Source organism: Protomyctophum parallelum (genome assembly GCF_964188405.1).
Source record: "Protomyctophum parallelum genome assembly, chromosome: 1".
In the NCBI taxonomy this organism is placed as follows: Eukaryota; Metazoa; Chordata; class Actinopteri; order Myctophiformes; family Myctophidae; genus Protomyctophum; species Protomyctophum parallelum.
The window spans coordinates 69,997,447-70,014,245 of NC_139697.1; the positions used below are offsets into that span (position 1 = coordinate 69,997,447).

General features: G+C 42.4%; 1 protein-coding gene across 1 annotated transcript; it reads right to left on the reverse strand.

Moving 5' to 3' along the window:
- Positions 1-5,302: 5,302 nt before the first annotated feature.
- On the reverse strand, positions 5,303-16,111 carry slc22a5 (solute carrier family 22 member 5; the record flags this gene model as incomplete). The annotated part of the gene is given in 14 exon segments (XM_083759394.1): positions 5,303-5,442; positions 5,957-5,996; positions 5,999-6,079; positions 6,082-6,146; positions 6,414-6,628; positions 6,806-6,906; positions 7,978-8,092; positions 8,646-8,817; positions 8,938-9,092; positions 12,013-12,116; positions 12,843-13,112; positions 13,114-13,240; positions 13,590-13,666; positions 16,100-16,111. Coding segments are annotated over 14 exon segments (1,674 nt in total).
- Between the last annotated feature and the right edge of the window lie 688 nt (positions 16,112-16,799).

Consider the following 16,799-nt stretch of genomic DNA (forward strand, 5'->3'; position numbering starts at 1 on the left):
GAGACAGCTCAGAGAGCAAGGTCAACTTGCTGCTAGCCGATGTTATTGTTATGTCTCAGTGGCACGTCATTAGGACACAAGGATCCAGAGCTATATGATGATTCTGTAATGTGTAATAAACTTTGTGAACGTTTTAATGTGACCAGTCTCGTGTCATGTTAATGGCTTCTCCCGGGCCGGCCCGTCTGTCTGTCCGCCGCCGAACCAAGGAAATAATCAACCGAGTCGTCACACACCAACCTCAGCCTACACACACAAGACCGGTCTGTCAGAACCAGACGAGGGTCCAGTACTTAGAACAGTATCATAACAGACACTATGACGTAAAATTGTCCATTCATTATCAATGGGAATGTAATGTTTGTGTATAGGACAAAGTTTGTGCATATACACCAAAAGCTGTACATAGGAGGGGCTAGCGCCCCTCAAAAATAGATGCCTCATTGGCCGCCGGAGTTCGTTAGAGTCCATGTGTGTCAACGGGAAGGCGGCACAAAAGTTAGGCGGAACTGCGTATGGCCTGTTGACACCTTGCCCAAATTTCAAGTCATGTCATAGGCTAGAGATGTTCGGGCCACTACGGGGCCCTCACCTCTAGTGTCACACCACACCACTCCACGCGGCAACGCTGATCCGAGTAGGCTTGCACATTCACGTTACACGGTCCTCATGTCTCTCTCTCCCCCCTCTCCTTTTTCTCTCCTCTCTCAACCTCTCTCTCCCCCTCTCTACCTCTCCCTCCCTCGGCCACTTACAGAATATTGGCTCATGTAGCACAAACGTTATGCAAAGCTCAGTCTCCTTCTCTCCACCTCTCTCTCCCTCCATCCCCCTTCTCTCCCCACTCTGTCTGTAGCCGTAGCCAGACCTACCAGACAGCCGCGGCCGTTTTCTCTGTTGGCCAGCGTCTTTTCCGGGTTTTTAGACAGCTGGTGGATGGAAATTAAGCTCCACCCCAACGGCTGACTGCCGCAGGGGCAAGCATTTCCGGGAATCTGGCAGCCGCAGCTGTCGGCTCAGGTCTGGAATCTCTCTCCCTCCCTACATCTCTCTTGATTGGATGATGTATGATGAATGATGAATGATGAATGATGTATGATGATAAGAGCGCCCCTCACTTCACACAAGTGTGATTTACGCAGCTATGTGTGTATGTCTGTGTCTGTATGTCTGTATGATCTGAGCACCGATAGCTGCAACACCTCGCCAATACCGCTGGATGGTCACATGATTAAACATTTCACAGACATGAGAACGTCAACATTACCCCAAAAAAGCTGTGCACCTCTCACTTCCCACGAGTGTGATTTCTTCCTTCATAATGATTTTCTGTGCTGACTTGACAAACCTTTGACAAAATTGGACTTCAGCACCTGACGTCAAATGTCAACGTCACCGGAGCATCGCACAGGCATATAAGAAACGTTCACACATGAAAAACTCTTCTACAATCAATCAATGGTGCTCCAGCTGCTACTACGCAGGTCATTCTCCTATGGGATATTCAAGGCGTCTACAACTACACAATATGGCTCTATCTGCCATCATTTGGGAGGGGTTTTACAAGGGGAAGCCTGGAGTCGACATCATGTGCAAGTACTTTCTCAGAGAGAAGCGTGGAGTGGATATCATGAGCGAGGACATTCTCAAAGTGAAGCCTTCCTCAAAAAGAAGCCTGGAATATACAAACAACCACCCCTTAAACTGTTTCAAACTGTTAAACATGCTAAAGTAATTTGGGACCCTAAATTAAAAACAAAGGCACTCTTTGTAGGGCACTTAAACATACAAAGCCTTGTGTCGAAATATGAGCAACTGGAACATCTCCTTACGGACTCTAACCTGGATTTTTTGTGCCTGACAGAAACATGGTTAACTTCAACAATACCTATGCATGTGTTTAATGTACCCGGTTACAATATGTTCAGACGGGACCGAGGTCATAGGAAGGGAGGCGGAGTCTTGATTTATGTAAAAAATGACATTGCATGCAAACAAATTAATTTTAAAAATGAAAACTCTGTTGAATGTGTGGGCATCACGGTAACATTATTCCCAGAAATGTTGATCAATATTGTGGCGATGTACAGGCCGCCATCATCAACATATGTGTTTTTTGACCTTATGATTGATATATTGAAACAATGTGATCTCAACAAAGAGCTACTCCTTCTGGGAGATTTTAATGTAAATTGGATTGATAAAGTACGCAGCAAGAGACTGAAAGAAATAACAAAGAAATTTGAACTTGTCCAATTAATTAAAGGACCAACAAGGATAACAAGGTCTTCTCAAACACAACTGGATTTAATACTTTCCAATAAACCCGAACGTATAAAAAAATCATACAACCTGATCACTGGCCTGTCAGATCATAATCTCGTACTAGTTTCAAGAAAGCTAACAAAACATACATTCAATGTGAACATGTTTATATAATGAATTGACATGAGATGCGAGCTCATACAGAATACAGGATGTGAGGGAAAATGGAAGTGATTTATACAGAAAGAAGTAAGCACTAAGCAGACACAATTGGAATTGGAACACTGAATGAGTACCCTAGCTCTCCTGATTGGATGAAATTGGCAACCCACCTGAAAATGTATTTTCTGTTTTCTGACATGTGTTAGTATGTATCAATAGTCTGACATACGTGGCCGGTTAAGACTCACCCGTGGCTCCAACATACGTGGCCGGTTAAGACTCACCCGTGGCTCCAACATACGTGGCCGGTTAAGACTCACCCGTGGCATCCGTGTGAAGTTAGGGTTAGGTTAAGGTGCGCTCAGAGTTGGATAGTTAGAGTGGAGCGATTACATACAAAGTCAATGCAAAGACGAGAATTGCGCGAACAGGCGCATTGCAACCTGGCGCAGCACAAACTGGACGAACCAAGTTCAGGTCTGAACGCAGATTTAGGATGTCGGGCCAAGGATATGCACCCCAAACACTATAGCAATGAATCAAAATAGCGGTTTAACCATTTAACAACAAAACTTTTATTTTTTTGTTAAAAACCTTTAATGAGTTTAACAGAAAGGAGGACAGAAACAAAATTTCACAGCTAGTTTAGTCTTTCACTTTCTCTTGCCACTTGGTGCCCCCTCAAGGTTGGTGCCTTGTGCTGCAGCACCTAAAGTCAAACCTATTGACTGCCAAGGACATTTTTTCCCCCCCAATGGACCTGGCTGCCAAGGATGAGTTAGACATGTGTTTTCCCAATGGACCTGGCTGCCAAGGATGAGTTAGACAAGTGTTTTCCCAATGGACCTGGCTGCCAAGGATGAGTTAGACATGTGTTTTCCCAATGGACCTGGCTGCCAAGGATGAGTTAGACATGTGTTTTCCCAATGGACCTGGCTGCCAAGGATGAGTTAGACAAGTGTTTTCCCAATGGACCTGGCTGCCAAGGACGAGTGACAGAACCAGAACACACAACTTAGATACTATGTGTCATTGGCAGGGACAGCTCTGGTGGAGGCTTAAGGCCTATTCATAGTCTGGATTTTCGGTGGTAAGGTGACCACCGCTCCGGTGGTGAGCTGACCACCGGAGCTGAAATAACATTGAGCGGTGGTGAGTAAAAACAGAGAGAAGGGCTGGAGCGGTGGCGGTGGTTTGCTCTTCACCGCGGCTCGTGACGTCATGTTGTAGTTCGGTGGTCACCCCACCACCGTAAATCCAGACTATGTATGAGCCTTAAAGGCTCATACATAGTCTTGATTTTCGTAAATCCAGACTATGTATGAGCCTTAAAGGCTCATACATAGTCTTGATTTTCGGTGGTGGGGTGACCACCGAACTACAAAATGACGTCACGAGCCGCGGTGAAGAGCAAACCACCGCCACCGCTCCAGCCCTTCTCTCTGTTTTTACTCACCACCGCTCAATGTTATTTCAGCTCCGGTGGTCAGCTCACCACTGGAGCGGTGGTCACCTCACCACTGAAAATCCAGACTATGAATAGGCCTTTAGCCCCCACTAAGCCCCCCCCCTCCCTCAAAACAAGCCCAATTGACTGACTTCTATGTAAACCAAGATTCATTAGCCCCCCCCCCCCCCCCCCCCCCCTCTAAATACCCAGCCCCCCCCCCCCCCATAGCACCCCCAGTCACAACTTTCTGGAGCCGTCGCTGGTCATTGGTAGGATGTTGAGGATTACTTGACACAGAAGTGTAGATTTGTCAACAACACACAACAGTCTGCTCAGAATTTCGTGGCATAGTTATGTCAACTCTTTCTTACAAATAAATGTCCTTCTTCTCCCTCCTGCACAAACTGTAACAATACAGATGAGGTAAGATGTGTCAAATAGACCTATGCTGTTTTTGCCAAACCGGCCAAACCGTTATTGGATACACGTATGCTTAAAGAAGCACATCAACCAATTTTCAACTGTATGATCATATAATTGGTTCTAATTCTCATAAAATGGCACCATTTCGGTTTACTCTCTCTGTATCTCATTGGTGGACTATGAACAGTTTACCAATGATGTCATCGATGGCCATTCCAAACTAATAGAAACTATATAGCCTTTCTCCTCCTGGGAAGTTACTGAAATAGAAGCCATTGTTCTTGTTTTGATATATATATATTCTCCTTGGATTCTTGTTGGAAATAGCCAAACCTGCCTACCGAGGATGTCACTGGTATGCAGGTTTCTGAACTGTCCTCTGAGACACAGGCTGAATAGACATAAATGGTGCCATGTTATAATGAGAATTACTGAGGACCACTTATATGAAGATAGGTTGAAAATGGCTGAAGTAAAGTAAAGTGGTCCTTTCAGCTTTTGGGAATAAATTAAGGTTAAATGAGGTTGTGTGGAAACATTATCTAATCACTGCGGTTCTCAATGTCTCCAGGACACTAATGGAACCAGATGGACTATTTGGTTCCATTTCCAACTGAAATGGGGGTCTGTGCATATCAAACTGGATCCTATATAGGATATAGACATGGCCCGGCCCTTTTTATATAGAACCTTTGAGGAGATGGCAGCAGATTGCAACAAATATCTTTAAACCGACATAATTTGTTTAGTTTAGAGGCTGCGTTTCACCGTGAGCTTCGATCATCAGATGCTATGTACGTACAGTAGCACCTGACGAAGCTCACGGCGAAACGCACCATGCTAATAAATAACTTGTTGTCCATGTCTATTCCCTTGGAAGGTCCATCCCTTTTTACAGTTTATATGCCTGCTAACTAGACTTGCACCTCCCAAGTTGTATATATTCTTTATTTTTCTTTATTTTGAATATCCTGTTTTTGATACATTGTAATAAATTTGACCTTACCCATGACATTTCTGCATCTGCTCCAGTGTTTCTGGAAGGTCCTTATTGAGGGTCTCAGGAAGGAAGAGGTTAACCACAGATGAGCTGATAGTGAGACTTCCCATGAGAATGTACGGTAAATACTTACTGTAAGCACCTGTGAACAAAAATACAATGCAACCATTGGTGAAACACTTCTTTGTTAAAAATGGGGTGCCATAGTTTTGTATGTTTTCTGTTTTGTATGCGTCTATGGAGTTAATATTACAGACCCCAGGATGTGGTTATAATATTCAAATAGGTCTTCCTGTGTTTCTTCCTGAAAGCTGAAAGCTTTTGAGTTAAAAGGCCCAATTGAAATACACCGTTTTAGTGACACACTAAAATGATCCCCTCCCCTTTTTATCATACAACAGCTGTGGGCGCGGCTTCAGTTCAGGTGGGTGGTGCTAAGGTGAAAACCAGGTATACTTAAGTTTTGGAGCATCATCCAGTGTGCAGACCTTATCTTTCTTTTCTATTATCTATTTTAACCTCGGACCAGCACCTGGCTTTCAGTGAGTGGATGTGCATGCTTTATAATGCTTTTTAGTGAGTATACACAGCGTGCTATACTTCTTCAGTGAATGCCTCAAATACAAGTCTCATGTGTTACAGGCTACAATACATACCCAAATAGACAATGTAAGGAACTGTGATGCTGCCAATGCGGGGGCAGCTGAAGAACAAATGCCAATGCCCATGTTCCTGAGCACGGTGGGGTAGAGCTCAGCTGTGTAGATGTAGGCTACACTGTGCTGTAGGCCATGGTGAAGCCAAACTTCCCAATCATTTCCAAAGCCACAGCAAATTCACGATGGGCTGCATAGGGAGAGATTTAATTCCAACATGAGATATGTAGGCCATTAGGAAAAAAAATTACACCCATACTGTACATACATAAGAATTAATGCCAGTGTGAAGGTAAAGGAAGTAAGGAAAAGTCACACCAATAATGAGATTCATGGCGTTAACTTGTGGACAAGGAACAATTTCAGAGCAATGCAGTTTTATTTCCCTATGGGAAAGCAATAAAAAAACATTGTGCTCTGGCGTGTGTTGTGTTGTTAATACAAGATAAGTACTTACTTTTGGGGACAGTTTGGATAAGTAGGAGAAATACCCCTCCAGTGGTGAGGAATGATGACAGCAGTATTCTCCGGGGATATTTTTTCAGAAACCAAGTAGCTGCAATATAAGCGGGGACCTCAACGGCGGCTGATAAGAAGCAATTTAAGAAGGGATCTCCGCTTAGATTAGAAGTGTTCAAGCCGAGTCCAAAATAGCCAATGTTTATTGCCAGCCTTGAGAATAAAAACAAATATTAAAAAGTGAATCGCAGATACATTTTACATCGTTTTACCAAGTACATTAATTGAATATTCATTAAAGTTTTCCATACCGGTAATTTTTTTATGAACATGCATCTTAAAACGTTAAACCTTCTCCGTAATCAGAAAGATGAGACTAGAAGGACTCACCATGAAAACAAACATAACAGTGTGATGCAGCTTATGTTGCTGGATTTCAGAATATCAAGGAAGGTGTATTGTTTAGGTGGCACTGGCAGTGAAACCTCATTCTATAAAGTAGCAAACAAGACATTTTACAGGATTAGTGTAATTGAAAAATAAGCTAAAATTCCGGCCTAGCAGTCCGGGCACCTAGGCTGCTAATCTAGCCTGACAGTGTGTCGAGGGTTCGACTCCCGATCCCGACGACACTGCATGTTACTCCCCATCTCTCTCCCCCCATTTCCTGTCAACATACTATACACTATCTAAGAAAAAGGAAAAAGCAAAAATAAAATCTAAATCTAAAAACAAATGTGCTTCGCTTCGGACAAAACCTCCATTGGACCCTCAAACTGTCTGCTAAAGCGCCGGTATGAACAATAAAAAAATATAAATATAAAAAATATATATTATTTTAGTTTAATTTTCAAGTCAACTATAGGCTTCTTTCTCGTCATAGCTACTTCTATTTCCAGTACAATTCCAAAATAAAACATGGCTTGAATGATGGACCCTCTTGTAAACAAGTGTAGTGCTTTATTGGGTCGTCCACTCACAGTTAACAGTTTTTTGTATTGAGTTGTGCTTGAAATGTACTGTAATTCTGCAAACTGTTAATAAATACTTTAGGTCTAGGCCTACTGTAGCTGCACCGTCTCTCCCGCTCTCGTCAAGTAGACATTGTGCATTTGTTTGTTTAACTGTATGTAATGTGTTTTTTGATTTAGTTTTTTTTGTTATTATTATTATTATTTTTGTTCTGTATTTATTGTTGTTAAAGCATTTCCTGATTTTGAAGATTTTGTTTGTATTTGTGCTGCCATGGGGATGTGGGGGGGGGGGGGGGGATATATGTGAATAATTGTTTTGAAATTACTTATGTTGTAAAGAAAATCAATAAACATATGTTTAAAAAATATATGTATTGTCAAGTAATTGACAATTTATAAAGTCACAATACCAACTTTGGTGAGGCACAATTGCCTTATTTTCTTTTTTTAATGGTTTTCTAATTTATTTAAAGAGAAAAAAAAAAAAAAAACATTTCCTGAAAAATGAACATTTTGGAGTTAGGCGTTTTTTCCCTGACAGCAGAGGTATGATACTCTTCCACTAATGGACCTTACCTCTGCCTATTTAAAGATGACCAGAGGTGCTTCAACCTTGTTTGTCCTGGCTGCATACCTCAGCATGGCGTCAGCCTCCTTTGTTCTGCCCTGAGTGAACAGCCACCGAGGAGACTCTGGAAGCAACCTGCACAAACAATAGGTGTTTTTTCAACACGATGTGAGCTTGTAGATCGACTATTTTTGGGCAGATTTTTGGAAATTTTGGAAATATTTAGCTTATAATGACATGCTCAAAATAGGGATGCCGGGTTGATGTAAATAAATAATCTTTAAAGGTACAAATCACCAGAGGGAAGTGAGGGGTGCTCTTATCATCATATCATCATGACGTAACATGTCGATTTGCTCAGAGACATATGACGTACATTCTCCATTCATTGTCAATGGCATTTAATGTTTGTGTTAGGAAAATAATCTACATTATAGCTGAATATAGGAGGGGATAGACCCCTCAAAAATGTGGTATTGATATTTCTTTAACTTGAGATTCCACACAAATACCTAAATTGTTCCCAGCTGCCACCACTTATGTGTCCTGTTTCCTGTTGCCTTTGAATTTGAACCTATATGATTTTGAGCCACTCTAGAATTTGATTGACTTTGGAGTTGAGTTGATCACTTCCCGTATATGCCAGTATGCATCTCTCATAAACCCCTAACAGATATGAAGAACTTACCACCACAATGGGATGTAAGCCACAGACAACGAGGAGAGAATGATTAGAAGAGTCTTCCATGCCCTCACGCCAAATGCAATCCCGGGTAGCACCATGTCGCCAAAGCAGTCAAAGAGACAGGACCCCAGTGTTGAAAATAGCACACGCATAGAATTACTCAGCACCTCTGTCCCTGTGGAAGACAATATAATCAAGACCGATTCTGACTGTATGATGAGGACTCACATTTACCACTGTCATATGCAGGTGATTGGGTGAATTAGAGAATGATGAATATCTTAACTGTACTTACCAAGTACATATGCAGAGATGTATAAGGATATTTGGGAGGCTCCAAAAAGCAAATAGATGACACAAAACATCATCCATGAGGAAGAGAAGGCCAGAACCAGGCCAAATAAAGACTGAGATGCAAGTGAGACGAAGAGAATCTTTTTCCTCCCAAACCTATACATGGAACAGAAATAAATGTTGATTCAAACTGACAGCAACGCAATTTGTAGCCTATAAATTATTGACACTTTATGTTGTGAGCTTGTATAGATTGACTATTTTTTTTAAATGTTACACAATTTTGACAATGACATTGGTTGAAATAAATAAATGAATATGTTATATGTGATTTATTTATGTTGATTTATCCTCCCCCCTCCTTTCTGATTGGCTCTCCTGGCGGCCCCACTTTGGAAACCAATGTGCACTGAAGTATCACAGGATTATGTGGTGACATGACTGCAGAGCATTGTCATCTTCTGTAATGCAAATCCACTATATAACAGTAGATGGAGCTGTTGTCATGGATAAAGATCATAGCAGAAGAGTCGTTGGCGGCTCAGGGGTAGAGTGGCCGGATGGCAGTGCCGGTTCTAGGAGTCAAGTGGCCCTATGCAGGAACGGATTGGACGGTCTGCCAATTCTGGCATTTGCCAGAAGGGCAGGGTGGGGCCGGCTGAGCGCCCAAAAATAAATAGATAAATAAAATCCCTCGCAAAAAACAAACAAACAAAAAAACGCATACCGGCCACCGGCTCTAATTGGGCCGGCCCGATCCATAGGGGGGTTAAAGTGATTGTTCGCGCAGACGAAATGAAAGCCTGGGTATCGAGGCTAAAGTGATTGTGACATTGGTTGAAGGGAAGCAGAGACCCCCCCCGGCCGCTAATGTGGTTGTGGTTTGCCCCATCTGGGCCGTCTGACTGACGTAGGCCTTGAGGTCAGGAGGAGATAAAGTTCTACCAGTTTGCCGAACAGACTTTTATTCGGCTCTAAAATAGGAGTATGAATCGGCCCTTAGACCTTGCATAGTCATGTGATGTCATTGTCATGCATGAGAATGAACAATGGAAACAGAAAGATAAGAGTCAAAACCATCATGTACATGTACGTACATGATGGGTGATTAGATATCGATAAAAAGAGCATGCCAGGATTTAAAGGAATGTACCGTCACACCTAGTTCCATGCAAGGGCTACTAACTTTGATCAGAGGTGAACAAGCTTCTAAGTGGAGATTGTGGACGCCCAGGCTGTGGATCAAGGCTCTCCACGGATTAGGATTGTGGTGAGTTATTATAGATATTGTTACACCACCAAGATCAAGCTCAGTGAGCAGATGGAGGTTCTGGGTCTTTGCTGTTTTTCTCAAAGCCTGTATCTGCCTAAGCTTAAGAAAAAATCACACCCGTGTGAACTGAGTGGTGCAACTCCCCTCTCCCCCCTCCCCTCCCTCTTCTCTCTCTCTCTCTCTCTCTCTCTCTCTCTCTCTCTCTCTCTCTCTCTCTCTCCTCTCTCTCTCTCTTTCTCATTAGCAGGCAACAGTGCAGCACTAATACTATCTCTCTCTCTCTCTCTGTTTCTGACAAACAGCGCCCCTACTGGTACTAATAGTCATATACTGGTGCTCATGGCCACATAGGTACATAGGCACATAGGTGAACACGGACATTGCTGTTCTTTGGAGTGGTTGCACCACTCAAAAAGAAGGAAACGGTGAAATAGTTTTTCAGCAAATGTATTTGCTCAGTACTGCCCTCCTTTGCTTTTGTAGCAAATGGATCCTTCTGAATAGAAGTGTTTTTGCTGCACCATTTTCCACTGTAAATAATACATATAATAGGCCACAGACACATGTGGCCACTAAACCCCTTATCCCTAAACTACTTTGCCTTTTTTTTACTATTTTGAAAAACATTTTTGAATAGTTCAACTAGCGTTGTGAGCTTGTAGACCATTTTAACTATTCAAAAATGTTATGCAAAATAGTAAAAAAAGGCAAAAAAGTTTAGGGATAAGGGGTTTAGCGGTGACAAAAATGGAGCCCTATATCTATAAAGAACTACACATATAATATTATAGATTATTATCATCTTTACTGTGCTAGCCTATTGCCAACAATACAATCAACCAACTGCAAGCAATGGCAAACCACTTCACTTGTGGGCAGTGTGCAATTTGCAACTTGCATTCAACTGCATGTGTCATATTATCAAATTATTCTGTTGTGTCTGTTGTGAGATCTTAATTTTATTGCATATTAAAATAATAACTATAGTTTTTGGATAAGGCAGGTTTGGGGCCACAATGCATATAGTAAAAAAATAGCGGGGCCCAGGCCGTAGCGTAACGGTCTGGGCACCGGACTGGTGATCCAGTCGCGGTGTGCCGCGGGTTCGACTCCCGAACGCGACACGGCCTTTACCGCATGTCATCCCCCCATCTCTCTCCCGTTTCCTGTCAGCCTACTATCTGTCCCTTAAAAAATCAATAAAAGGCGTAAGCAGCAAAAAAAATATCTTAAAAAAAATAAAAAATAAAAATAACAAAAAATAGCGGATCTACAGCTCAAGCTGCGATGTGTTTTGAGCTCGTAGATCTGCAATTATTGCAATTTTTGTTTATTGGAATCCTGAATAATCTTTTAGCTATTTCTGAATTGGAATCCTGAAAATTAACGTTATTTAATTTCAAATACATTTATATGTTCTCATGTTAACTTTATGAACTTAAATGCAAATACATTGGACATAAAAAAAGACTAGTATGTGGCCCCCTTTGTGATTGTGGCCCCAAGCGACCGCTTATATTGCTTATGCCTAGAACCGGCCCTGCCGGATGGTGCAAGTAAGGTTGCTAGTTCAAATCCGGGCTCCCCCGGAGTTAGAAGACACTGAACCCCTTTATCCAAGGCGCTATATGCACCATTGTGACCAGGCCATTTACCCTCATGCAATGTAGCCTATGTAACGACGTTCTGCAACCAGAATAGTGTCTGGGGTGGAATACAACTGACACTAAGACACTACAGTCATAAATTTACTGCAGCAATATAAGAACGAGAAGAACGTAAAAAATATTAGAAAAGAAATACCTGTCAGACAACTGTCCTGAGATTAAGGACCCAAACAGGTAGCCCACATAGAGAGCTGAGGTCGCAAAGGGAACCATCCACTGATTGTCACAAACAAGGTCCCACTGTTAGGAGACATCATTCTGATGTTTAATTCACAAAAAAGACAGCAACAATGACACTGGAGAGGAGGGGAAGGGAAAAGGGAACTCAGATTTTATTTCATTTTTTAAATCACACTCTTGTGAAGTGAGGGGCGCTCTTATATCATTATACATCATAATACAGTATATCATCATCATTGGCATTTAATGTTTGTGTTAGGACAAAATAGCCGATTTGCTCATCTATGATGTCAATTCTTCATTGTCAATGGCATTTAATGTTTGTGTTGCCACAAAAAGCTGATTTGACACATATAATGACGTAAATTCTCCTTTCATTGCCAATGGCAAATGTGACACGAGTTAAGGACAAAAGGATGTTTATAGGAACCAAAGCTCAAAAAAAGGAACCAAAGCTGATTTGATATTTTCTCACAGCTAACAATTCCTTACAGCGCATGTAAATAGCACATCACCGGTTGTATCGGCTATTTTCCGATGTGGAACACTGGCACGCATATAAGTCAACCTTTTTATAACATCCCCAACAGCTAAAGCTAACCTCTAAAACATCATAAAACAACCATTTGTTGGTGAAAAGGAAATTTGTCTTCACAATCATACTGTACACACACACACGCGCACACACGCGCACACGCACACACGCACACACACACACACACACACACACACACACACACACACACACACACACACACACACACACACACACACTGTGACACACACCTCTGTGACTATGGTGGACTGGTAGACGTCTTGGCTGTAGCTCCATCCATCTACACAGCTCTCCTGTCTCAGTTCAGTGAGGTTCACGTCCCAACCGGGGATGTAGCCCAGAGCAGACAGGTTCCTGACCTCATCCAGTCTGTAGCGGTGGCATCGGCTCTGCTCCTCCTGTCCGTTCACCACCTCTAGGGGAATGATGGCCTTCCTCCATGCCGCACTCAGGTTGGCCTCAGGAATGAAACAGTGGTGTTTTGGAGTGGCTGCGAGAAAATACGATATATAAACTATTGAGTCCGCGGGCCACGAAGACAGTATTTAGAAGGAAAAACATCCTCCAGAAATAAGGGCCAGTCTGCCCCAGGAAGGCTGCACCCTGGGCAAGACCTAAGCTGAAAAGACTATCCGCGGAAGTTGCGGGATTTTAGCGGAAGTGAAATCGTTGATGCTTTACAAATCAGTTTACATTCTCCGCGAATGAAACAAGTGTTGTGATTGGTCGGGAAAATATCCTATCCGGGGGAAATACATTTGACGGCTGTTCCGGAGGATACAACCACCGATAGCTTCTCTGCCTTAGGTTGTGACCAGCCTTTTCTTTTCGCAGATAAGTAAGCCTGGGACCGAGGCTAGGAAGGCTGTGGCTTGATCGTATTCACCCATTTGTTACGAAAAAGAAAAGCTCTTGGATGAAAAAATAAAAACTCAAGCAACAAAATCCCAACAAACCTCTGTAATCCTCCCAGATACCAGACTTGGTATAGATCGCTGAGAATCTTCCAGATGTAGTACGACACAGGGTATGAGTTGTGGGGTTGTGGGTCCCCCTGTGGGTCCCAGTCACAAATTAAGAATGAGGCTTGCCACTCTTCTGTGGAATCTCTTCTGTGTGGCCTTCTTGGCAAGATATAGGCAGCTTACGTAAGCGCATGCGCATTCATTTTATCCTGTTTGACAGGAACCGTTTGGCTGAAATTTTCCCCAATGCGGTGTACTGCGTGTTATCTTTCATGGTAAGTATTGGAGGCTTGCCACCCTGGCATCTCTTCGTGCATGGCGTGAAAGACAGTTATCTGACGAACCGTAACGAGCCCATTCAATAGAAGAATGAGAATAATGAGGAACTGTTTTGCTGAATCTTTACACAATTGGTATGTGTCGTCTTCCATATGGCAAGTAGTTGAATCTCTTCCGTGTGGCCATCTTCAGGAAAGATGGGAGATAGTGGTCATACACTACAGTATATTATCTCTTGTTTAAGGCTTCATAAGGGTCTTGCTCCTCATTATATCTCTATAAACCTCCATGTGGCCTGATCGTCCTCAGGCAAGCCTCTAAAAGTCCATAAATCGCACTTTGTAACTAAGGGGCCTTTGCCGTCCGAGAGACAATTTCCTGAGACAATTTCCCTCACTGATTCCCAGGTTATATCGTTTAAATCACTATTAAAAACGTACATGTTCCAGAAAACATTACTGTAAATAACCACTTATTTGTTTCATCACCTTTTGCATGGTAATTTCTTGTTTCATTTGTACTAGCTAATTTTATTTATACTTGCGGTTACCATCCAGCCACTCTACCCCTGAGCGGCTGAGCCACCACCACCCCTATATAAAATATTTTATCTTGGCGTTTGGCTCTCCTGCATTTCTCTGCTCGGCACAATTAAACACCATCATTAAACATTATGAGCAGGGAGATAGATATACAATAACATCCCCCTATGGCCTATGGGGAACAGAAATAACAGAGCCCACCGGTGGTGCTGGGGTGGCAGTGGGAGCAAACATCACATAGTCTCACGTAGCCTATTCCACAATCTCCGAATGCTATATAGTCTGGCACTGCACCTCCCGAAATCCAAGTAAGGAAGCTGCCATTTCCGTTCAAAAAAATGTAAATTATCTTTACATTTTATTTTTTTATTTCCTTTTCTGCTAAGCAGCAAGCTAAATATGCTTAGTTGATTTCTATTTATATTAGGATAAATTTGCACGACTGAAAAGTGGGAGGAGGCTCCACTTCTGCTTTATATTTTACTCATGACAGCTCTTCCGTTGCTCCAGACTCTATGATGGAAGCATTTGGAAATTGCGAGAGGCAACAGTCTGGTAACGCGAGACTAAACATCACAGAACAACAACCAGGAACCATCATTTTGCAGAAGGAAGGCAGGAAGAAGCATGCAGTCTAGATAGTTGAGCTTAAATACCCCGCTCAATTGGTCAGCTGACTGCCACATCAGCGAATGACATGTGGGTCTTGCACACACTGAATACACCCACATACAGTGTTTCCACACTTGTGTGGTGTTTCCACACCGCTGTCTGCCGGGGTCTCTTACGGGTTTTTAGACAGCTGGTGGATGGAAAAGAAGCTCCACCCTGCATGCGGCTGAATGCCGCAACGGCTAGATTCCCGGAAAAGCTTGCCCCTTCAGCATTCTGCAATAAAGCTTGGCAAGCTGCATTATAATGCGTAATTTTCTTTGCGGCTCCAGATATATTTTGAATTTATTTTTGGTCGAAAATCAACATCTTGGGTTGCAGACCCCTGGGATAGAGGAAGACTAGCTGTTTCCATCAAATGGAGCTTTGTAACATAATTACCTACTGTACGTCCAACAACCTCTGTAAAGATTTGTGGGACAACAAAGTATAAAAGTAAGGATATTGCAGGTGTCTAAGCGATGTAGCGGCATTGGAATTCAGCCACTAAAGTTAAACTGTCGGCTATTATAGTGCATATGCAGTAGCTTATAGAGCAGGGGTTTTCTACCGGTGGTCCGTGGATCACCGGTGGTCCCTGTGTATGCATTCAGTAATGTAGGAAAGAGAAACAGCTAGCACACTAAATTACCTGGTGACCTATGATGACGTGTCGATGTTGCTGAGAAGTCGGGGGTGAAGAAATTCCACAGAATCTCAAAAAGGGATTCAGGGAGTGTACCGGATTGACTGGTTGAGTCATTATTAGGCAATTAGGATTTATTATAGGCTTAGGTTACCCGTGGGATTGGAATAGATCAGTAGTTCTCAACCTTTTTGGATCTCTGGACCACGCATATTTCAGTTAAATAAAAACTGTTAAAGGGCAAATTAATTCATTGGACGTAGTAACCTATCGTGAAACACTTTTAAAAATCTTTCCAAAATCTTGTCAAAAATCATGTAGGCCTAGTGTATGAGAGGCTTAAGTCATTATTGACTGCCATTGCCTAAGATCTTTGTCAATTGAAGCCTAATTTTGATACTGACGCTGTCCGCCATTGCCTAAGATCTTTGTCAATTGAAGCCTAATTTTGATACTGACGCTGTCCGCCATTGACAAAGATCTTTGTCAATTGAAGCCTAATTTTGATACCAACGCTGACTGCCATTGACAAAGATCTTTGTCAATTGAAGCCTAATTTTGATACCAACGCTGACTGCCATTGACAAAGATCTTTGTCAATTGCACTTTTATAGTGCATTCGGTCGAGCGACCCATAATGCTACTCACGTTAGCCTGTTAGCTAGCTGTGTTGTTAGCACAACACTGGATCATCCATCGTAGATCGCCTATCCATTTCTTTCAACTGCTTTCTACTGCTAACTGACAGGAAATGGCAGCTTTTCAAAATAAGAGCTAAAAAAGAAATGCTGGCAGTATTAGATCCTAATTTTTCAATAAATGCTGGCAGTAATTAGATCCAAATTTTTCAATAAATGGTAGCAGTAAATGTGTCAAGCTTCCCCCCCACACCACGCCCATATCCCCAACAGACAACAGTGGTCCCCAGGTTGATTCTTAGTCAGGTTGGTGGTCCCCAGACCCCGGTCTGACATAGAGCAATTCCAACTAACTAAAGATCTCTGCGTGTCTAGTGGACAATGGCTGTTTTAAAATTCAGATTACTATGCTATATTATACACTGTACAAAAATATAAACAATGAATGTCAGTCAAATTCTCTATT